The sequence below is a fragment of the Chenopodium album genome, chromosome 22 (genome assembly GCF_948465745.1).
Source record: "Chenopodium album chromosome 22, dcCheAlbu1.1, whole genome shotgun sequence".
Lineage (NCBI taxonomy): Eukaryota > Viridiplantae > Streptophyta > Magnoliopsida > Caryophyllales > Amaranthaceae > Chenopodium > Chenopodium album.
The window spans coordinates 828,471-853,205 of NC_137855.1; the positions used below are offsets into that span (position 1 = coordinate 828,471).

The 24,735-nt window shown below is 35.7% G+C and overlaps 1 protein-coding gene and 1 pseudogene across 1 annotated transcript; both read right to left on the bottom strand.

The window, feature by feature from the left end:
* Positions 1-5,419: 5,419 nt before the first annotated feature.
* On the bottom strand, positions 5,420-15,888 carry LOC145606176 (linoleate 13S-lipoxygenase 2-1, chloroplastic-like; annotated as a pseudogene).
* A 2,818-nt stretch (positions 15,889-18,706) lies between these two features.
* LOC145603647 (linoleate 13S-lipoxygenase 2-1, chloroplastic-like) lies at positions 18,707-23,196 on the bottom strand. Its single transcript, XM_081659595.1, has 9 exons — positions 22,976-23,196; positions 22,315-22,598; positions 21,834-22,071; positions 21,178-21,483; positions 21,004-21,089; positions 20,530-20,640; positions 20,143-20,450; positions 19,788-20,054; positions 18,707-19,677 (listed from the first exon to the last, which is right to left on the bottom strand). The coding sequence occupies exons 1-9, from the start codon at positions 23,130-23,132 to the stop codon at positions 18,918-18,920; spliced, it is 2,517 nt and encodes an 838-aa protein (XP_081515721.1). The 5' UTR covers positions 23,133-23,196; the 3' UTR covers positions 18,707-18,917.
* Between the last annotated feature and the right edge of the window lie 1,539 nt (positions 23,197-24,735).

Sequence of the window (24,735 nt, forward strand, 5' to 3'; positions counted from 1 at the left end):
TGGTTCTGTAACTAACTTTGGTTTTAATGATTAATCTAGCATCTTTCCCCTCAAAAAAAAAAAAAAAAAACCATTTGAAATAGTTAATAGGAAAATTAAAGTAAAATTATCATTACAAAGGTTTCTTTTATTCAACTTTCATTCACGTCACTCCAATATCTCATCCTTATAACTCCAGCCCATTTATACATTTTTTTTTTTTATTGTTTTTAAATCATCCAATAAAATAAACGAAGTTTTCCAATTAGTATACTTACCACCCATGTTTTTTGATCGTCATTGAAGTGTGAAGGATTCGTTTGGCTGCTCGGATTCGTTACCCCTGTTACGAAATGAATACATCATTGATTCATTGGTTTTCCACCTATAAATTTAGCATTGTGCAATAAATGTGCTACAAATTCTTGCTCACCTTCTCCTTGTTCTTCCCTTGGTGTTTGATTAATGTTGAACAAACTCATAAAGCTTGTTCCTTGAGTTTTGAGTTCCACATGATGATTTGCCATTACATTATCTAAATTTTTCCTGATAATATTTCCACAAATGACCCATCAAAGTTTTGTTTAATGTAATCTAACAAAACATCACGTATATAAACCAAAACTTAGCTTTAACCACCAATTTAAGTTTCTGGTTGAGTTGATCCTTTAACATTATATTAGTGACAATGTGACATGTGACAGTTCAATTCCCATCCCCCTTTCCTTTTAAATTGGAACACATTTCAAAGCTAAGCTAACAGGCTGGCGGGATCTTAAGCTTTAGGTTTACCCACTTAGTAATCAATAATTGACAAAATATATTTATTAATAATTAGGCATATTTTAAATTTGTAAGGTTTTTGCTAGTTAAGAGGAATAGGTAAAATTGTAAATTAAATCGTAATATCATACGAATAAGATTTTAAGATTCAAATCACATCAAATTAGTTATGAATTTATGATCTCAACTATCTACAAAAATCAAATCAAATCAAATCAAATCAAATCAAATTTAAGTGAATTGAACATAGAAAGGATAAAAATAACAAGCAGAGTAAAAGTATGGTCGTACCAATAGTCAGCTGTTGGATAATAAGGAGTTAGAATGTCAGAGATGTACGTCTCCTTCAACAAATGTTTTTTAGCCCCTTTGAAGTACTTAATAGCCCGTTGCAAATCATCCATAGTTGGATCCTTGGGTATTAACAAGTGATTCGTGATTCTTTCCCACTTTCTAATGTTTAGAGTCTCTCTAAACTCTTCAGAAATCGAGGCGATTCGTCTGCTTAAGTTTTGAAGGGGATATAAGCAATTCAACATAGCCTCAAAGATGCTTGGCGACGAGGATTGTTGTGCATCTTCACTTGTTTTAGGCGCTAGTTTGAGTATGTCATGGTTGCGACAACCAAGGACGCCAAGGAAATACAACTGCTCACTTATGGGTAAGATTCTGCGCTCTAATCTATGATAAACAGTATGAATCTCCCATGCTAGTAGTACAAATGTTTTGATCAACCAAAGAAAGGAGCATATTAATAGACTAAGAAAAGTCCATACTCCGAACTCCCAAATACGTTTGGATTCGGCTGAGTTCATATCTAGGCGCGAGCCAAAGTACGAAACCCATGTACCAAGAAGCAAGAAAGAGCTCATGATGAAGTTGATGCTCAATTTCATACCATTGGCAAAATACACGACATATTTTTTATGCAGATGTTTTCCTAATAGTTTGTGCCAAAAACCACTTTCAGCTTCATTAGGTGATTGTGATTTAGGTCGTTTCTGACAAATTTTCCTTAATGATAATACTGTAACATAAGTAAACAAGGTAATGAGGTTATAACCAATGAGGACGAGAATTGATACCCTAATCCATCTTCGAGTGGGGAGTCCAAGCATTTCATGCTTCCTAAAAGCTGGGACGCGCTTCATTACCTCATGTTCCGCCCACCAGATAATGATGCCGTCGATTATCTCTGAAAAAGCTTGTGGAAAATTAAGGCTTCTAACATTAAGCATTGGAGTTAGTCCATGAGTTAATGAATATATGAGATAGCTAAGAAGGTAAAATCCACACACAATGCTTATAATCACAACCCATTTTGTGAAGGGTAAGTCTAAAACCAACACTTGGTTTAAAGAAGGAACGTATTTAGCAATTGGAAAGAAAATCCATAACCCTACCAAAACCATCATTACATTTATGTAAAGCCAACCGCGAATAAAATTCTTAAAATAAGTCAGTTTTTTATAACTTTTACCATACTTGATGAACTGAAATATTCGTACAATTATAAGCGATGTCAATAACAATGGCAAGGTTGCAAGGGCTACGATTAAAAAACAAGCGTAAATCAGTGGAAGTGTGCTTAATATCAACACGAAACAAAGAATAAAAATCGAAGAAGGAGAACACTTCCTTGGTGCCGGATTAGTGGGTTGTGTTATAGGTGGATTTGCCTCCGGATCATCATCAACATGTTGAGAATCCATTATATATTTGGTTGTGGGATGATTTTGATGCTAAAATGAGGTTAATGGGATAATTTAATGGCCTAGCTTAATTACTTTCTACTCGTATTTATAATGTAGCTAAGAGCCAGAAAATTTTATTAGCTTAATTACTTTCTAGCTGTATTTTCATGTTTTTTTTTTTTTTTTTTTTTTTTATTTTTTTTTATTTTAAAAAGGAACACTTGTTTCCTTCCTTTAGGGAATACTTAAGTCATTGGCTTCATCATTAATCATGTTTGATTGTAGTTAGTGCCCAAAAAATGCTAGTAGCATTGGGTTCACCTGCATAAATCAACTTAATTACCATTATTATACATCCATCGTTTCAATAATATTGCAACAATAAGACTTTTGCACTATTCATCACTCTTGTTTGATCCCATAATATAATTTATATGTTAAGCAAAATATAGTCATAATAATCTTGTTAGATTCGTCTCACAATATATTTTTAAAAAATAACTCCTTATACTCCCTCTATGTTTAAATAAATATATACCACTATTCTTTTACGATCGTATTTTAAATAAATGAAACATTTTTTTGTTTAAAATAATATCTATCTACTTTTTAATAATATTATACTAATTATTTCATCTCTTCAATTACATCCCACTACGACACTACATATCATTTTTACTGTAATAAATTCAACAAAATCTTTTTAAAATTTCGTAAAAGTCAAAACGTTTCATTTATGTGTTACTTCTCATTTGACTCTCTCTAATACCTTATCATAACAAGATATGGTGAGAAAGTGGGGCAAGCCTTTAAAATATTATATATGGTGAGAAAGTGGGACAAGCCTTTAAAATATTATTTAAATATCAAAACATGTCAGAAGATAATACAGAATATTTTCTATAATAAGTGCACTTCCTTATATCAAACCTGATTCATTATTTCATTAGCTGTGTGTTAAGGTCGGTAGTATAATTCTAAGCTGTATTTTGATACTTAAATAAAGAATTCTTTCCCTCCTTTAGGGAAGACTTAAAATTAATTGGTTTCATGATCATGTGATTATATTCCATAAACAATTTGACCATTATTTTATTGATTCAGCATGTTGTTAGTGCCCAAGAAATGCTACAGCATTTGGTTGACTTTACATATATGCTGTAATACTATTTAAGCTAGCAGCATTTGGTTGACTTTAATTTATTGACTTTACTAATGATGTAATACTATTTAGGGAAATTCTCAATGATAGCTATGTAGTTTTGCTCATTTTCAATGGTAACAAAATATTTTGCAAATTCTCCCAAATAGCATTACTTTTTATAAGTTTCTCTAACATGAAAATAATTTATTGTATCTAACGGATAAATTAAGGTGCTCTTGGATGCATACTAAATTACTAAGTGATAAAATTATTGAGGGATTAAAACTATGAACCACACTATGAAGTTGAGGGAAAGAGTGATTGAACATAGGTTGAGGGCATGTACAAGCATTTTGAATAACCAATTTGTTTTATGGCTGCTGGTAGATCTACTGTAAAAGCAATTCTGGCCATTTGCTAAGATAAATAATGGAGTTTTATAGGGTAAGAAAAAAGGATCTTCACATCTTCAAATGATATGGAAACAATCCATTTGCTAAGACAAATAATAGATTTTTGACAAACGAGAAAGAGTTCGTCATGGTTGATGTAGACACATATAAATTTTATCAGCGTTTTACATTAAATTAAATTGGGTTAAAATTATGTTAATGATCCATTTTAATTATATTTGGCCCACCCAAATAAATAATCCGAATTCATCAAATACAGTACGGGTTATAAATAAATCAAATGGACCAGGTTAAAAGAATTCTAAGTCACAAATTGGGCCAGACCCAAATCTATTAAGTCCAACTGTCCAATGAAGGGGTTTTCATCTCCTATAAATACATCAATAACATCATTCCTCCATCAGTGAAAGGGATTCAAAAATGATTTTTCTCAAGAGCTCATAAAAGTCAACCGAAATTCTCTCTGAAATAAGTCAATAAGCACATTGATCAAATTCGTGCCAACTATTGATAGTCACATGACTCAGATGGAAGAATCCAATCCATTTAGCCGGCCCATATTGATAGTCAATACTATCCCGTACAATTACATCATACCGATCATACTATTTGTAGATACTCGTACTTATTATTTTTTACTTTGGCCCAAAATTGCTAAAAGGTTTAAAAGCTAAACTATTCTTAATTTATAGTCTTATAATATTACTGGATAGATCTTACTCTCAACATTGAGTGTAGCAAATTAAAATAAGAAAAAGAAAAGGAAATTAATCGAGATAACCATTAAGGTACAGAGGGAGAACATACATTTCGAATTTGAGTTTGAATGTGCTAGAGTTTAGGCCATTTAGAGGTTAAAAAAGTACCATGTTAAACCTCCTTTCCTTTCCCCAATTGTCAACTAAAATGGATTAGGTTGTTCAAGGAAGCATATAGGACATACATACAACAAGCAAGTACGACAAGAATATATATTAAGATATTGCTGATGAAAATGTTTTTTCCTATCATAGGGCTAATTAGTTCACCTCAGGGGGGAATGTACTACTGTTGTCTGCACGAGTTTGCGTTAGAAGCTCTCGGTCTGTTTATTTGCTCTCTTATGAAGAAGCGTTATGCAAGGCTGATTGATTAACACAATGCGGAACAATAGTATCAAGAAGAGATAAACACATGTCTTTAAGCTAGCTTACGAGCCATGGGTGTTACAAAACATTGGAAGCACATATTCCCATTGCAAAGACTTAAAACAACAACATCAACGACAACAACAACAACGACAAAGCCCTACACGTAAACTCCACGCTTAATAAGCAATGGTAAAACCGTGTGGATCGTAACAAAAATAAAATACAAAGCCAATTGAACAAACTTAGCTTGTAGACATGGAAATTAAACATAATAAATCAAATGGAGATGCTGTTTGGAACTCCCCCCTTAACTCTGATCACCCCATTGACTTCGACTATATCTTTAGGCTTCAACAAATCATAAGGTACAACACCAGCTCCATACCTATGCTTTAGGGTTTCATCAGCATTCCTCTCGGTAATATCAATGTTAAGGTGATCTAAACGAAGACGAAATTCTGTAAAAGCATTATTTATCGCTGCTTCTGCCTCCCAAGATGGCTCTAAATTTTGGCCTATATATTCCTCTTCGCTTGAATGACTTGAGAGTACATCCAAAATTACCATAACTTTAGCTGCCTGTTGCATCGATGGGAAGCATTTGAGGAGCGTAGTCTCAGGATTTGCGATAAAATTGTCCCAACTGATTCGATCTGTATAAATATAATTTGCAGGGTTATTTGGATCTGGACGACGATATTCTGAAGGCATCATTGTCCTAGTTATAGTAGGCCTATTTGGGAAGTAACCTGCATAGGCATACTGTCCAAAGTTGACAGCTGCATGGTGCCCCGAAGCAACCCATATTATGGTTGACACTATTTTGATCAGATTTTCTGGAGTATCTAGTTCTATCCACCCGTCCTTCTTGTCCGGATGCCCCTCGGTTCTTACTTCATTCCACCAAGCTTGAATCTCTTTATCAGCTACAACTACCCCCGCATCTTTGTAGTAGTGGTTCACATACTCTTTTACCCACTTTTTAATACTACACCATAGGTCTAAGCCATCTTTCGCGTATGGATAGTCCTCAAATACGAGCTTCACTCCAGATTCAGTTGATGTATCTATAGTTGCCATTCTCCTATTATATTTCAACACATATATAGGCTTATTAATACATTTCGTAGCTCGTATTAATTAGTTAAGATAAGCAAAACAATAGGGTATTAGGGAGCCACTTTAAAGTGATGAAAACTAAACTAGTTCCGAATAGTTCAATAATTGTAGAATAGTGTAATTCTCCTTAGTGGAGGCTTTCTCATTAATTGAATATATATAGGATTTACAACATAATCATGAGATAACCTAAATTACACAAAGATATATTTTACAGAATATTAACAAGATAATATAAACATATTATCTAACACACCCCCGCAGTCGAAGCGGGAGGAGGTCGAATGCTGAGACTGTCTCTGAAATCTAGGAATAGTTGGCGAGGTAACCCCTTTGTGAAAATATCCGCATACTGATATGACGACGGAACATGTAAGACCTTGATCTCACCGAGAGCGACTTTATCGCGTACAAAATGAATATCCATCTCAATGTGTTTGGTACGTTGGTGTTGTACCGGGTTAGAAGATAATTAAACAGCGGAGATATTATCACAATAGACCAAGGATGCCCGTCGAATAGGGCAATGTAACTCAAGAAGTAGGTTTCGGAGCCAACATAATTCAGAAACAACATTAGCGACACCTCTATATTCTGCTTCGGCACTTGATTTGGACAATGTAGCTTGTCGTTTTGCTGACCAAGAGACCAGATTGTCACCTAAATAAACACAATACCCTGAAGTGGAGCGTCGAGTGTCCGGGCATCCTGCCCAATCGGCATCTGTGTACGAAGTAAGTCTCGTAGGTGCAGAACGGTACAAATGTAGACCATGATCATAAGTGCCTTTAACATATCTAATAATACGCTTAAGAGCGTTAAAATGAGGTTCCCTGGGAGCATGCATAAACAGACAGATCTGCTGGACAGCATAAGCAATGTCAGGTCTGGTAAAAGTAAGGTACTGTAGAGCACCTGCAAGGCTCCTGTAAAGAGAGGGATTCTTCATTAGCTCACCATCATGAGCACTAAGTTTCGACTTAGTGTCGACTGGAGTGACAACCGGCTTGCAACTGTCCATTTTTGCCCTGTGAATAATTTCCTCAGCATACTTACTCTGACAGAGGATCATGGAGTCCTTTGTTCTAGTTACAGAAACCCCCAAAAAATAACTCAACTTCCCCAGATCAGTCATGGAGAATTCGGACTTAAGAAGAGCAATAATATCACATTTGAGTTGTTCGGAGGAAGCTGTAAGAACGATGTCATCAACATAGAGTAAGAGATATGCAACATTAGCACCATGTCGCAAAATAAAGAGGGAATTATCACTTTTGCTGCAAACAAAACCAATCTGCAAAAGATAGTTAGCAAATCTTTGGTACCAAGCCCGAGGAGCTTGTTTGAGACCATAGAGAGATTTGTTAAGCCGGCAAACATGTGTGGGAGCCTCGGGATTTACAAATCCCGGTGGTTGATGCATATAAACGGTCTCGTTTAAGTCACCATGAAGAAACGCATTTTTGACATCTAATTGATGAATAGGCCAGTCCCTACCCAAAGCAATACTCAAAACAGTACGAATAGTTGCCGGTTTTACCACAGGACTAAAAGTCTCATCACAATCCACACCAACCTGTTGAGACTTGCCATTCACAACAAGTCTTGCTTTGTGTCTCTCCAAATCACCATTTTCCCTGTATTTGTGTTTAAATAACCACATACAACGAATAATATTGACCCCTTCCGGTCTTGGAACAAGGTCCCAAGTACGCTGTTTAGTAAGAGCATTAAATTCCTCATTCATGGCGGCATTCCAATTATGGTCAAGCATAGCTAATTTCGGATTTTTAGGAAGTGGGGAAATAGAAGGAACCGTAATATGAGCTTGATATTTGGGGTTCGGCTTAAAAATCCCGTCTTTAGCACGTGTGGTCATAGTATGGGAAGGCCGAGAGATAAGCCGAGATTGAGGAGAGTTAACCGGGGTGGGGCTCGGTAGTGTACCGAATTGAATTGAAGGTGAAACAGGAGAGTGAGGTGGGCTAAGAGGTGATATTTGTGGGCTAGGCAGGGGGGTCCGCAGGTGGCTTGCGGTTGGAGAAGGAATTCCGCGGCCCACCTGCGGAGTGGACTGTAAGTCCGTGGGATTTGGGGAATTAGTGGGTTTTGTAGGATTTTGTTGTGGGCCAAGTGTGTTAGTGGGATTTGTGGGATTTATGTGTTGGAAAGGTTGGCAGTGAGTTTGCAATAGCAAATTGTTACTGTCACACGAATCAAAAAACTCATAATCATTTTCTTTAAATTGCTGAAGGTTTGAGAAGGGGAATTGATCTTCAACAAATGTCACATGACGAGAAATAATTATTTTGTTTAACGATAAATCATAGCACAAATAACCCCGATGATTAGAAGGGAATCCCAAGAAAACACATGGTGTGGACCTAGGTGCAAGCTTATTAGGAGCGGTGGCACTAAGGTTTGGGTAGCAAAGACAACCAAAAATACGAAGATGATCGTATGTGGGCACTCGACGAAATAAGATTTCGGTTGGTGTTTTATTTTGTATGGTTGTGGAGGGAAGAATGTTAAGGATATATGCTACCATATTCACCGAATAAACCCAAAAAGAAGGTGGAAGGGAGGCATGAAAGAGAATGGTTCGAGACATATTGTTAATTGTGCGTATAATTCTTTCGGCTTTGCCATTTTGGGAAGAAGTGTTTGGGCAAGAGAAGCGAAAGATCATGCCATTGTTAGCACAAAAAGTACGAAAAGGAGAATTATCAAATTCACGGCCATTGTCACTTTGAAAAGTTTTAATGTCCTTTTCGAATTGGGTTTTAATATATGCTCGAAAATTGACAAGAATATTATAGACTTGTGATTTATATTTCAACGGAAACACCCAAATAAAATGTGAGAAATCATCAAGCAAAATTAAATAGTATTTGTGACCCAATTTGCTAGGAATAGAAGATGTCCATAAATCCATATGAATAATGTCAAATGGTGAAAAAGTAACGGAAGTAGAGGACTTAAAGGGAAGTCGTACATGTTTACCCAAAGGACAAGAATAGCAAAATTGAGAATTATTTCTCTTATTACAACGAATTAAATTGTTTTTCCTAAGAAAATCAAAAACTGGTTCGCCGGGGTGTCCAAGTCTATGATGCCAAGTTGAAGGAGAAATAGCAGCTAGAGAGAGTTGACTAATGTCATTTGATGCGGAAGAGTTGGAAAAAGGATAGAGGTCCCCCACACTATTGCACCTCGCTAGAGTTGTCCCCGAATGAAGGTCCTTCACAGAAAAACCGAGAGGGTCAAACTCAACAGACACAGAATTATCACAGGCAAATTTCCTAACAGAAATTAAATTCTTGATAATATTAGGAACATGTAAGACATTTTTGAGGTGAAAAGGAGGATTAGGTGAGGGAGTGGTAGTAGTGCCATAGCCATGAATTGGAATACGTTTGCCATCACCAACTAAAATAAATTGAGGAGTGCTCAAATTAAACAATTTAGAGAGATTACCCGAGTCACGAGTCATATGAGAAGTTGCACCCGTGTCCATGTACCATCCATTGTCCGGAGCTTGGAGACTCATTGAACTGTAGGCTTGACCCAAATCTGTCGGTGACATGAGGGGACCATAGCCGGAGTGGGTCGGGGCTGCATAGTAGGCCTGCTGCTGTTGTTGGGCTGGACGTGCTCCCAAAATTGAGGGAGTGGGCTGACTGGACCCACGGTACTGCTGGGCTGGCCCAGTTGGATATGGGCAGGGTGGTGAAGCCCACTGCCCATACCCAGGCTGCTGCTGCCAGGTGGGCTGGGCCCCCCACTGCGGTGCAGGCTGTTGGAATTGGACCGTAGAATTAGGCCCAGAATGCTGCTGGGTCGTGGATTGCTGCTGCTTGGTGTTATTTTGCTTTCCACGGCCCTTGCCCTTGAAGTTGTTCCCTTTGCTTTTCCCAGAAGAACCACGGCCTCGACCCCCGCCGCGAGATGAATCCGACGACTGCTGGGATGGTGATTGGGTGTTGACCGTAGATGAGGATTGAGCAACAAGAGCGTGTTGCCCATTTTCCCGTTGTTTATTCTTTCGGGTTTCTTCCAACAAGAACATTGATCGAGCTTTGTTAAAACTCGGTGTTGGCTCGGATTGGGAAACAATAGCGGCTACGGTGTCATATTCACCCTCGGTGAGTCCCGCGATTAGTTGCATCACCATCTTGCGATCCGAAACCGGGCAATCAACGTTGGATAATTGATCGGCAAGGAGTTTGATTTCTTTGCAATATTCGGCCATGTTTGCAAAATTTTCAAGCTTGATGGTGGAGAACTGCGCTTCCAAGTAAACGGCCCTAGTATGCTTGTTGTCATGAAATACTTCCTCAAGACGGGTCCATAACTCAAGAGCCGTGGCACCCGGTTTCATGATTGTGTTAACAAGGTCCTTGGAGATGGTGCTATAGATCCATTGCTTCACAATTGCATCAAGTCTCTTCCATGTGTCATCATCAACGTCCGTGGGACGAGAAACCTTCGCATCAATGTGATCAGTCACGTTAAAGGCACAAGCTTGAATTTGAAAAAGTTCAACCCATGTAGCATATTGTGCATCATCATGATCAAGGGTCACGTTGATAAGTTGTTTGATGTTATGTCCTACAAAAGCAGGATGGAAGGGGGTTTGCTTGGAAGGAGGGGGAGGAGGAGGTGGGGTGATGTTGTCTTCACCGGCCATTGAAGGAGGTGGTGTGCGGCTGAGAGGTGGACGACTATGGAGGTCCATCCTAGAGGATCGAGTAGGGTTTTTGAGAAAAGAGAGATAAGGAAACCCTAAAGGAATCTGATACCATGTAGAATAGTGTAATTCTCCTTAGTGGAGGCTTTCTCATTAATTGAATATATATAGGATTTACAACATAATCATGAGATAACCTAAATTACACAAAGATATATTTTACAGAATATTAACAAGATAATATAAACATATTATCTAACAATAATGCTAGATCGATCAGTAGTTTAAATTACCTGCGTAGCAGGTCATCTGGTAAGGCTTCACAATCAAACTGCCACTCCTTATCATAGATAAAAGAGCTCATCTCTAAGCTGTACTTCTCAGGTGAGAAAGTACTCTCAATGATACCGTCTGCATTTATCAAACCTAGTCGAGCAAGGGCATTGATCTCCATGGTGTACCGGAAATGAGGATGCAACAACCTATATATTGGGTGCATTGCACTCAGTTGTCGATTTGCTGCAATTATGTAAGGTTCCATGCAGCAGTGTGATCTAAGCCTGAAGATCGATTAACCATTGGACCACAACAAAAAAAGTTGTTAAATTAGTTTCCATAGCCGCTTGTAATTAAAATAAATTACAGTAGATGAGAACAAGGTAATATAAGTATGTAATATAAGAAAATAAAATACCAATGGCTGATAAGTTGATGGTAGCTAGAGTCGTGTGCAAGAACATGAGCCTTGGCAAGCTTCCAAAGCCATCCTTGAGTGGCTTCGTTTCTTGGCATAAACACTTCTTGATACGGTTCAGGATGATCCTTAACCTTAGGCCGCGTTAACTCAATAGCAAGAGGTTTTAGTGATTTACCCTTGTCATCCTTCATTTCATGCTTCTTGTCATCGTCGTCCTTGTCATCCTTCTTTTCATGCTTCTTGTCATCGTCGTCCTTGTCATCCATCTTTTCACGCTTCTTGTCATCCTCCTTGTCGAAGATGAACAAAGTTCGTGATCCATATAAAAATCTCCCTTGAATTTCTGCGACCTTTGCCGCGATTGCATATACCCATCGTGGTAATCAATTATGAATAATCTTTTCTTTTTTAACGCCTGCAATCATAAATTTTATTTTCCAGTTTAGAAAATCAGATCATGAGATTGTTATACATCTTTTTTTTTTTTTTTTTTATTTAATTAATAATCGCAATTGATAATATGGTAAAACCTCATCTAAACTCATATTATGTCGTCGTTTCAACTCATCGTCCAGCAGTTTGTCTGTCAAATCTGATGGAATTTTCTCCGAATCTTCTGGAGCCTGGATACTATTCAGCAGATCACGCTGCAAAATTAGTACACATCTAATTAGCAGGTTCACTATTATTTTTGTTTCAAGTTAAATGGTAATCTATTAATTTTTATTGCTAAATATGTTGAAACTATAAAGAGAGATAAGAGAAAAAATATTTGATGATCTCATTTTAATTGATTGCATATAAAATAAGCCTTTATATAGGCAACAAACAAACTAACTTAAGCTAAATCAAAGGAAATAAACGTGAGATCATGCCCCACTAAACTTACTGCTATGATGCTATCCTAATTCTTAGATTATGAATTCTAAAAACCACTAACTTATTAATCCTAATTTCAAGCAAAGTCAAACAACAACTTTGAATCATTAACCCCATGATACATCCAACAAAATATCTTACTGAAAAAATTATAAAAATTACATATCAATAAAATACACATTATTACGAATCAAACAAATTCAACTTGATATATTTTTTCCTTTCAAATTATCGTACACTTAAGGTTAAATTTTAGTCAAATGATACAATAAGATCAGATCAGACGATCAGACCAGGTCATATCAGACCATATCAAATAAGTTCAAATACGCAAAAATAAGGTGAAATAAAATGGGCCTAAGCATCTAGATTAAATTTGCATATCATACCGTGACAAGCTCGATTTTTAAAGGATTCATGCCAGCAACAGTTTGACGAGCAAACTCCTCATCCTTAAACCATGAAAATCCATCGCCTACAAGTCAACAAAAAACAAACCTTAGCTTGTTAATTACTCCTTGGGTAGCATATATATTTAGAACTTATTATTTCCTGTAAAAATATCCCATAATTAATACAGAGTACTTCATAATATTAATGTAGTTGTATCACTCCTAATCTGGCCGTCTCATAAAGTAATACTAGTATTGTTCTTACGTTTATATGTCTCGGGAAGCTTAAAGCGGAAAACATTTTCTGCAGCATCAGAGGTTGTTCGGATGAATCTAGGAAGCAAATCTTGCCAAAAACCACGTTTAACGATTTCAGGACACTTGACTCCTTCGTTGAAGAGCAAATTTATAGCCGTCATGAATGGAAATCCCTCATTAGGATCGCTAAACTTGGTCACCAATGGTGGTATTATTTTATGCAGCGCCGTAAACACTAGACTAAATCCGAATTCTTTCAATTTCAGTTCTGAGAATGCTTCGTCTCTAGGTACATATACGGCTTCTCTAAATGCGCCTACTAAAAAGCCACCTGCACAATCAGGTATGTTATATTAGCTTTTACAAATTCCGTCCATCCTTGGCTTTAATTTAGCACACATATCAATAAAACAATATAAAAACTCTTAATATTATGAAACGGGAAATTGATTCTGACACACTCCTATGTGAGAAGAGCATAAAAAACTGTGCTCTCACATAGGGGTGTGCCAAAATCAATTTAGGATGTGCCAAAATCATTTCCATATACTATGAAACGTTATTTAAATATCTATCTAACGACATACAAGTATATGTTTCAAGATATAATTTGTTTCTAATTAATGCGTTATCAAAAACCTTGGACTAAAGTTATTAATTTTCATTGGTCATTTTCAGGTTAAAGGTTCGATAATAACAACATACTGCCAATAATATAGTTTTAATCGGTAGACTTCATCCATTTTTATATTACTAGTACAGTAGTTACTAGTTAGTAATTTGATTACTCTTTTCACAATTTTTTAATCTTCTTTTGATCACCTTTTTTGATTAATTAATTATCTTGAGCAAAATAATATATTCACGTGGGATCGATGAAATTAAATTTGTTTTAACTTTTAATATATATTCTACATACAATATAAGTGATGGGAGTACATACCTGTCCTGTTAATAAAACTTCCTGTTCTACAACGTCTTGGGTAAGGATGTTCATGACCACCTAAAGGAGGTCGATACTTTGAGTTTGTGTTGGGGTCAACAGTTTCGCCAGCAAGGTCATCAAGGTCGTTGTAAATGTCATAGTCGTAGATTCTCTCATATGACTTGCGTGGCTCCCTAGATCTTGAACCCCCTCGCAATTTATCAAGTTCTGTATTCCTTTGCCATATCAAACCTTTTGGGGTGTCCAGTGGCAAGTACGACTACAACATATATTCAATGCAAATGTTCAGTATTACATCAAACTAATTCCATGTTATTAAGTACTCAATCGTATTAAGTGTTTTTATAAATAAAAAAAATAAAAGCACTCGTAATTAATTATTATGATCTTCTCAGTAGAAACACACTGTAATTAATAAAAATACATCAACAACACACATTGTACTCGATCGTATTTAGTGTTTTCCATTAAAAAAAAAGTTAAAAAAAAAAGGCACTTGTATTTAATTAGTATGATCTTCTCAGTAAAAACACACTTTAATTAATAAAAATACATTAACAACGCACATTGATTCCTCTGCCTAGCTAAATTACATATACAAGGCAGTATTTAATAGTTGTAATCGATTGGGAATTCACTTAACAAGATCAGCGCTCATTTTGAAATTAGAACATATTTTGAAAGAAAAAAAAAAAAAAAAAAGAAAGAAAAAACACATTGTTACATAACAAAAGCACATTAGGTTGTTGTTTTAGCTGATTTACCAGTAAATCTACATATAATCGAGTGTATGATTTCACGTACGAGCTAGCTAGTAATAATGAAAGTTTATAAAGTACGTACCTTATTAGTAAAGAAGACCCTCTGTTCAGCGGCTTCACGGCGATTTTGCAGCACTGAAGGATCGGAGGATTGGACCCATGAATTACAACTAATTACCATTGGGGCTATCGTATGTGAGACTTCCGGGAAGCGTTCAAGGACAATGTCAATGACGTGCATCTCAGTGAGATGTTCATTTTCAACAAGCACTGCACCCACCTCTCCGAACCCTTCCTCAAGGTCTATATAAGCCACATATTTTGCCAACCGCCTATGCACTTCTTCAGGCCTATACCTATCGTCCCTAGCCGTTGAATGATAGGCTTTCGCTTTAGTTGTTCTGTTTTCGTTGGTTGTATCTTCAATTCAAATTAATTACCGAGGGAAAAACATATTAGACAATCTTATGACATACCACGTACGTAATGAATGTCAGGTGAATGAATCTGACAAGATTTCACATGTCTATATTTGTAGTTGAGCATAAATCACTACCAAAGTGTTAGATTTTGTGTTAACTCCTCAGATTGGAGTGATTCCATTGATCAAATATATACAGGGTTACAAGATCAGTGAGCCCAAAACAAGTTAGAGATCTCACAAGATAATTACACGTTAGGATATCTCACTATCGAAGTATAATAAGCATGTTAAAAGTGTTAAAAACCAAATGTGTCCACTAAAATAAAACAGATCGAGAAGCATGCAGTTTAAACTCATGGCTAATAGCCCCGCTACATACCTTTCATTCTCATCAAATTCTTTCAACCACATATTAATTAAAACAAATAAAACTCACTCGTCCAATAAAGCAAACAAAAGCGGGCGTAGGGAGTACTTACGTGGAGCACACTCAGTGCTAATAAGTTGTAAGGTGAAGACGGCTTCATGAAACAAATCAGCACATGTATCAGCTGCTATGCTTGGAATGTGGGTTACCATTTCAATAACAGTTGGTAACTGTACAAAGATGGTGGCCTTAAAATGATCTTTGTCACATACCTGTAACTTAGCTAATTTGATTTGCTTAGCATTTTTGGAGTGTCTATCAAGTCCAACAATTGATAATAAAAAGTTATAAATTTGGGTGACCCATTTGGGCATCTTTTTGAGTAATTTCAAAAGGATCATCATTTTCAATATTGTAAGAACTGAAACAATAAGCAATACGACCCACGAGAACAACCAAACCCAAATATCCATTGGCACGTCAATTGAAATGCCTATAAATAGATAATGGGGGTTGATCGATCTCAATGTAGCCACTAAAAGCTTAACGAGACTTTTCTATGTAAAACAAACGTAAATTAAATTTTTTTGTGGATGTGTTTCGACAATTTATTGACTAGTAACCAATGGCGCGCTCTAGGATCAAATTAAATAAGATCGGAATTGAACAAGAATAATAAGAGAAGCTTGATTTTTAGATGGAAAATGGAGATACACTAGGGTTTCCTTTTATAGATGGCGATGAGGGCACTGGAGATGCATTGATATTTTTAGTTTATAATGTAGTATATTAGGAAGCTAATTATTATTCTCGTAAAAAAAAAAAAAAGGAAACTAATTATGATTAGTAGATTATTATTAATTGTATTATCATGCTAATTAATGAAGATGGGCACGTCGTGCATACTACTATACTAGGGCAGAAACCATGCAAGTTTAGGAGCGGTCGAGTACTTTGCGTTGGCCATATGGTTTTTTTTCATTATAAAGTTTACTTTGTTTGGGGTCATATTTAATTACTCTTGTAAGTATAATAAGGGAAAGTAATATTATAATTGCCTTTTGTAGACTATAGATTAGCACGACTGCACGATGCAAATTTGGCAACTAGGCCAATTTGGGAGGAGGTTGACCCAAGTTAATTAAAGTAATATGGAGTAATTATATAGACGGTCCACTAGGCCCAATATTACGATCCAATTATAATGGAATTTGGGTTCATTAAATAAGTACTCCATATTCGTATACTCCGTAGACTTTGAGGTCACAAGTTCGTAAAAATGTTTGGGAGTAGAGGATTCTCTTACCTCCCCCCTCTACTCTCTACTCTCAAGCGATGAGCTAGCTGAACTTGTGAGGTCTCCAGTTATTAGCACATACAAGAAGGCGGTGGTTGTGTTTTATTAAATATTAGGTGCGTTCGAGGGGTGATACAGCTAGCTTGGCTGCATAAGAGCAACCAAACCTGTTAGGTCCCCAATGGTTAGCACATACTACTCACGAGAACAACCAAACCCAAATATCCATTAGGTTAATATGCCACATAAGATTCTCAAGTTAATTCCCTTTCAAGCTATAATGTGCTCTAATGATTAGCAAGTTGCTAGAAATATTTTAAAATTAAATAATAAATTTAATTCTTTTTTTTTTCCAGGCTAATTAGCCTTGTAGAGCTAATTTGCTTAGTTTGGCTAATACAATAAAAATGCTCCAACGGCTAGCTAGTTGCTTAACTATTTTTGAAAATTGCAAGCTAATACCTATAATTAAACAATGGAGATGCTCTAGCATGGAGCTAAGAATTTGCACTCTGTATCTATTATCTCCTAGTCTCCGTCTATGATATTTTGTTTCATTTGACTTTCTTCGTTTCTTAACACATTTTAAAACGATTTTATCCCCAATTTCATACGTATAAAAACATAAGATACTACATCCGTTTCATAATATTTACAACGATTAGATATTTTTCGTCCCTAATTTATGTCAAATCATTGCAAATATCAGGGATAAAGGGATTTAATCAACCCGTCTAGTTTCTCCTCTCCAGCGCCGCCCGTAGCACCGCCGTCATCACCTGCGACACCATGTATCATTTCCCCACTTTCTCTTTCCTCTCATTTTTATTGGGTGATTAATAAAACCCTAATACGTAGTATTTGATTAATTTCTCTAATAATACGATATGAGATTAATTTGGTAAGTAGATGAACTGCTATAATTTGTATTTGCATTAGCAGTAGTTTTACCCCTAATTTATTTTTATTTTGCATTGATTAATGATTTCTTTTTAAATTAGTGGAAATTTAATTTTACTTGAATCAATTTTTAGTTATTAATAATGTCATGATTTAGAAATTAATCTCTCTCCATGTGATATATTAATAAAATTGTGATAAATTTATTAGATTGTTGATGGTAGTGCTGATTCATGAATGATCATATTTACTAATTTGGTTGATGATTTTATTTATTTGTTTGTTTTATTTTGGAATGAGCAAATGTTTAGAAGGCTTATCAAGTTATAATGTCTTTCAATTTCCTCTGTTCTGTAAACAGTTGTTGTATTGGAAAAGTTTCAAATGCTGAATTGTGGTACAATTTAGACGTTGTTTATTGCTGATTAATTAAAGGTTTTATTTATTTAATTTCGCCTTAACATCTTGAAACTTATTGTTTACTGAGTAGTTGGCTAGCTTGGACATTGTTACTCCCTACATTTTTCTTGAAAATGTGGCTGAATGTATGCTCAACATCCCTATTTACATAATATGATAATTGAATTACATTAGGCTAATCTTGATGAGTTAACTAAGTGTTCGGCAGTACTATTGGATTTGCACTGCTTCCCTGTAATTTTTGTAGTATATACTTTGATGGGTTTATATGGAGTCTTGTAAGAATGACATTAGATGCTAATGAATCCTCTGCTTCGTACCTTAGATGTTCTAGGCATCACACCGTTACGTGTTTGTGGCATATCCTTTTTTTTTTTAATTGAATAATGGTTTATTGATCTATACTCATACAATACTATAATTAAAATGAAATTGAACAAATTATAAGTATGACAAAATAAAAAATGAATTTCCTCCCTACCCCCTCGGTACACCAATAATCATGATGTGAAGCTAAGTTAAGCTAAGTATCCCAACTTATTACAACCAATTAAAAAATTTCCTTTCTTCTAAAACAAAGTTGTATCTAAAGATTTTGAATATATTGTAGGTTTTGGGTTTGGATTATATCGAAATGCTGTTTGGAACTCCCATACCAGTCACCCCAGATTTCGAAAATGGCTTAAGGAGTTGATATGGTAAGGTTCCTGCTCCATTTCTGTTCTTCCACTTGTTATCTGCATTCCTTGAATCAACAACATTCTCCAATTTTTTCAAACTGGCATTAAACCTCTCAAATGCTGATTTTATCGTTGGATCTTCAGCCCACGAAGGCTCAGTTTGATCACCTATATACTCCTCATCAGGAGAATGATTCGACAACACATTTAGGACTGCCATTACTTTTGTTGCTTGCATTTTGGATGGAAAAGTTTGGAGCAAAAAACCAACTGGATCTTTAGCAAAAAATTGCTTTGTTTCTTCAGTTGGGTCTTCTGAAGGCATGTTGATTCTTGCAATGGTAGGCCTATTTGGGAAGTACCCTGCATAAGCGTACTGACCAAAGTTGACTGCAGCATGGTGCCCTGAAGTCACCCATATCATGCTAGTTAGGATTCCAATGAGGCTGCCTGGTGTGTCAAGCACCGGCCACCATGTTTCTTCTTTCTTGTCTTGATGCCCTTTAGTTCGAATCTCTTCCCACCATGCTTGGAGTTCGTTGTCAGACTTGACTAGATGTTCTGTTGCATAGTAGTGGTTGACATAGTCAGAGACCCACTGCTTGATCGTGTCCCAGAGGATAAGCCCGTCGTTGGCAAAGGGATAGTCCTCTATTGTCAGCTGCAAGCCGTGGGGTGCAGATGGATCTTCAACAGCCAGTCCCCTAATGAATAAAACGAGTTAGAGATAGAGTGTGACATAGGAGTATTATATTACATGATATAACATATAACTATGTATAGATCGAACAATCCTTGCTTTATTATTAGGTACCTGGCAATAAGATCAGCTGGCAATCCCTGCTGATCGAACCTCCACTCCTTGTCATATACATAAGAGCTGAACTCCATGGAATACTTTTCAGTAGAGAACGAGGTCTCAATGATCCCACCCGCATTAATCAAGGCTTGTCGAGCAAGAGCATTGATCATCATGGTGAATCGGAAGTAAGGGTTCATGAGTCTGAAAATTGGATGCATAGCACTGAGTTGTCGATGGGCTGCAATTATGTAAGGCTCTACGCAACAATGAGTCCTCAGCCTGTAAAACCGAACAATTCTCATATTGTTGGATATATTTTTATCCATGATATGGTTACTAGAAAACCGAACAATGAGTCTGCACATACCAGTGGCTAATAAGTTGGTGATGACCTGAATCATGAGCGAGCACATGAGCTTTAGCAAGCCTCCAGAGCCATCCCTCAGTAGCATCCCCGCAACTTGGAGAGAACACTTGCTTCCATTGTGGCTTCCCATCATCAGTAGGCGGCCTCGTTAGCTCAATGGCTATAGGCCTAAGAGTGCCTTCAGGGGTGAGGAAGAACAACGTTCGTGATCCATACAATGTGGTGCCTTTAATCTGTCTTACTTTGTTCACAAAAGGCAACAACAAATCATGGTAGTCTAGCATGAAGAGTTTCTTTTTTGTTAGAGCCTACAGTTTGCCAAAAAATACAGTTAGATAAGAAATCGAAGCCTTACATTCAGGGGAAATAAAGAGTATGATCAAGTACCTCTTTCAAAGACATGATGCCCATGATCTCTTCCTCGATCAACTTTGAGGTGATTGCAGATTCTGGTGGACCATAAACTTCAGGATCTAGGTTGCTCTTCAGAGGCCATTCCTACAAATTGTGTTAAAGATTATCAATTTGAGTCCAAGGATTCCCGCTTTTCTTAATTCAAACTCGAAAGTCAGGTAAGATTTTCTTTGAAAGCATTTTCTAAATTAATACAATCAAGTATTTAATTAGCATAAAGCTGACTTTCTAAATTGATTTTTCAGCAGTTCTCCTGTAAATGTTCTATTAGGCTGCCCTGTTTGAATATCTGTACAGACTTTACTCAGTCGATAGCTTAATTGTTTAAGCCTCAGAATAATATCTAAGATTTGAGATCAAATTTTATCTACATGACTCGTTGCATCTCTTTGTCTATAGTACACCAAAGAAATGAAAATTATAACGCGACCAGTTACATATTCATACCGTGACAAGCTTGATTGCGTAAGGATTTAAACCAGCAAGAGTTTCTCGAGCAAACTCATCATCTCTAAACCAAGCAAATTCATCTCCTACACATCCCATACAAGAATGTTATCTTCAATTTAGTGAAAAAAATTATGTATAAGTAGGGAAATTAAGATTTGAGCAGTTACTTACTGTCCATTAATTCAGTGGTAGTAAAACTAAGAACATCTTTACTTTCAAACAGGTTAGGCAACTGATCTTTCATGGTACTTTTGTCTTTCATGTCAGATAGCTCAATTCCTTTGTTGAACAGTTCAAGTATCTCTTTAAAGCTTTCGAACCCGAGATTTGTATCAACAATGGTTGCCTCTAGAGAAGGTAATAGTGCATGCAATACATTGTCTAGGATATTAATCCCAAATGTTATCGATTTCAAATCCGAAAAATTTTCATCCCTTGGCACGTAGAAGCTGCCTGCCCTTTCTTCTGATGATGGATCTATATATGTATAACACAGTATGTACGTAAGTGAATTAAAATCGAATGAAAGAATAAAAACATTTAAATTTACATATAGTAAGTGTCATTTTTGTAAATAAATCATTAATTTTTAATTTTTATTATCATTATATTGTCCACACGTACATCAATCTTATACGAAATGTCACGTTGACAATGTAAAATTTGTAATTATGCCATTTTATTTTAAATACTTTTTTGGCTTTCTTGAAAAGTCTTTTAATTAACTCACATCCATACTCCATGTATCATTAAATCAAACCGAAAATGCAATCAAAACTCAATTTGAAAGACTCTTAGATTTACTAGCTAATGCCAAGTGAAATTACCTGTCTTAGCGGGTGGACGTCCGGTTCTACAACGCCTTGGATATGGATGTTTCCTAGTCCCTAAAACCGGCCGGAGAAGCTCTGAGTTACTATCGGGATTGCCAATATCGTTATAAGTGTCATAATCATAAATTCTGTCGTAGGTTTGTCGTTCTCCTTGTCCGTTGCCCCTCAAACTCTCAAGATCCTTTTCCCGCAAGCTCTTTAATCCAGCTGGTGTTTGTGATGGTAAATAAGCCTATGATTTGGAACAATTTATTTTAATTATAATAAGTCACAATAATATAATAAAAATTAAATAAATAAAAAAATGTTATGTATGTTCGAGCTTATAAAAATGATTAAGCAACTCAAATTCAAGCCGAGATAATCCAAGTTTCTCTTTGAGATAAACCAGTAAATACATCTTCTCTCATTATATATAGCTCGAGCTAGCTAGTTGAACACTTAATGTTAATTTATCGAGTACTAATTTTTTTACCTTATTCGCGAAGAAGATTCTTTTATCGGGATTATTGTATTTGGAATACACCCAAGACTCACAATTCACCTTAACAACACCTTGAGGCAAGCCTTCGAGGACGATATCTTTAACGTACATTTCTCTTCTATGCTCATTTGTAACTAAGATTGCGCCAAGTTCTCCAAAATTTTCATGCACTTGTAACTTTGATTCATACTTGGTTTCATTTTCCTCGCGACGTAAAAAGATGTTTAGTTTTGCTGGTGCTCGAATTGGCTCCTTTTCCAAATTTACCCCTAACTCTGTAAGATCAGTACGTATATATCAATACTTCATATTATTATAGCAATAATTATAAAACAAATCACTTTTTTTTGTTTGGATTCGAGTAATTATGAAAAAAAATCGTAACAACTAAATTGTTAAAACAATTATCCTTAAAACAATAAAATTATGCAAATTAACCCCAACTCAATCTAAATTAATAGAAAAAGTGTTTAATTTCCAAAACATTTTTTTTTAATGGAAACAATTTATGGTAGTGAAAAATATCTCATTGGAATCAAATTTAAAAAAACCATGCATGAAACTATTATTTTGAAATAGAGGGAGTACAATAGTTTTAACGCATGGATGATTGTATAATTGTATACTCGTATAGAATAATGAACCAACATACTTGGATCGGCGGAGCTAATAAGTTCCAAATGGAGAGCATTGCCTAGCAAGAGATCTGAAATGCCATCAATTCCTTGACCTAAACCAATATTCTTCAAGAACCCAGTAGCAGTTAATTGGACAGTAACAATAGCTCTAACACTAATATTTTTAGCCATAATTAAATTTGATTTTATGAAATACTTAAAATTTTTGTTTTTTTTTTTAAGGTTCAAAGGTGTTATTACTTTGTAATCTCAAGAGCACCCTTTATATAGCTCAATTCTAATACCTTTTGCGCGTCTTACTGAAAGGTACTATTGATAAAATAATAGTCTTCTACTCGTAATAAAAACAATTCATTTAAGGAAATGGTGAATAACGTTGTTTCGAAATGGACTTTCTAGATAGCTTTCATTGTCAACGAACCCAACTAGTATTGCGAGAAAATTAACTTGATAGGGGACCAACAAAGACAAAAGTTCGTACAATTTTGCATGTGTTATGAGGATAATGTCCTACTCTTTTCGTCCTTTAAAAACTACTACGAGTAGTAGTTTACTAGTTTATAACATGAGAATTGATTTTGGCACACCCTAAATTGATTTAGGCACACCCCTATGTGAGAAGAGCATAGAAAAAAGTGCTCTCACATACGGGTGTGTCAAAATCACTTTAGGGTGTGCCAAAATCACTTTAGGGTGTGCCAAAATCATTCCCTTATAATTAACATATAAGAACGGATGAAGTTTTAGATTGTCATTCCTAAAAAGTTACCCTAATTTTATCTTAATTTCCACAAATTTTCTGTATAATTTTTACTATCCTATGTATTATTACATACTATTATAAAATTTAAAAATAAATTTATCGACTGATTCAATGGAGCAAACTTTTAGAAACTAAGGGAATACTATTTAGAAAAATTATCATACTCGTACCAGCATGTGGTTTACCATTTCTAAGGGCCCTCAGCATTAAACTAGAAGGTACTACTTTTTTTTTTTTTTTTTTTAGAGAATTGAAGTAGAAGGTACTACTTGAAAAGGCCAGGTAAGAGAAGAAATTTCTTTAACAAGGACGTAGCAAGTAGCTTTGTCTATCGTTCAACTATGTAGACTAATAATAAAACTTTCTTTGTTAACAAGTACGTACTTTACTTTTATTTATCTTGATTGTAATGTTAATATTAAATTGAAAACGAGTGGAACACCTTCATATCATAATTGGACATGACTCGAAAAGAGGGAGCAAATTAATGGAAGGCTACCTAATTGGGTAGAGATCATTAACAGCTAACAAGAACTCTTGTTAATCTTGTACAGTATAGATTATTGTCTAGCAGACTAGCAGAATTATTTACCCTAATTTAGGGCTGAAGGATACACTTCAACATTTGGATATCTGGACAACATTTTAACAACCTTGGTTTAATAGGAGGATTTTAGGGGGTCTAAGTTTACAAGAATAGAGTTGAATTCAAGTAACTGGGTCGAGTTTGGTGATACCTGGTCAGGTCGGGTTTATTTCAAAATTGAGTAGTTATTCTATAATATTGTAATAATAGAGTCAAAATTTGAAATGAGCTTTTTATATCGAATTGAATTCCAGCCAATTCCTATAGGGTCGGTTGTGTCAATTTTTGACACTTCTAAATAAAAATTCCAGCCAATTCCTAACAGATTTAGAACAATGTTCAATAAGTTAAAAAGGGAAATTTAATCACTGTCTACATGTGTACACCAAAACTTTATGGAGTAAGTGAATAGCTGGTCTTATGGA

Bases quoted from the DNA above. Each gene is read 5' to 3' on its own strand.
- LOC145603647 (XM_081659595.1), bottom strand. From the start codon at position 23,132: ATGGCTAAAAATATTAGTGTTAGAGCTATTGTTACTGTCCAATTAACT. The intron at 22,072-22,314 runs GTAAAAAAATTA...TCCAAATCATAG, and splicing joins GAATCTTCTTCGCGAATAAG to GCTTATTTACCATCACAAAC. The intron at 20,055-20,142 runs GTATGTGCAGAC...TCGGTTTTACAG, and splicing joins CACCAACTTATTAGCCACTG to GCTGAGGACTCATTGTTGCG.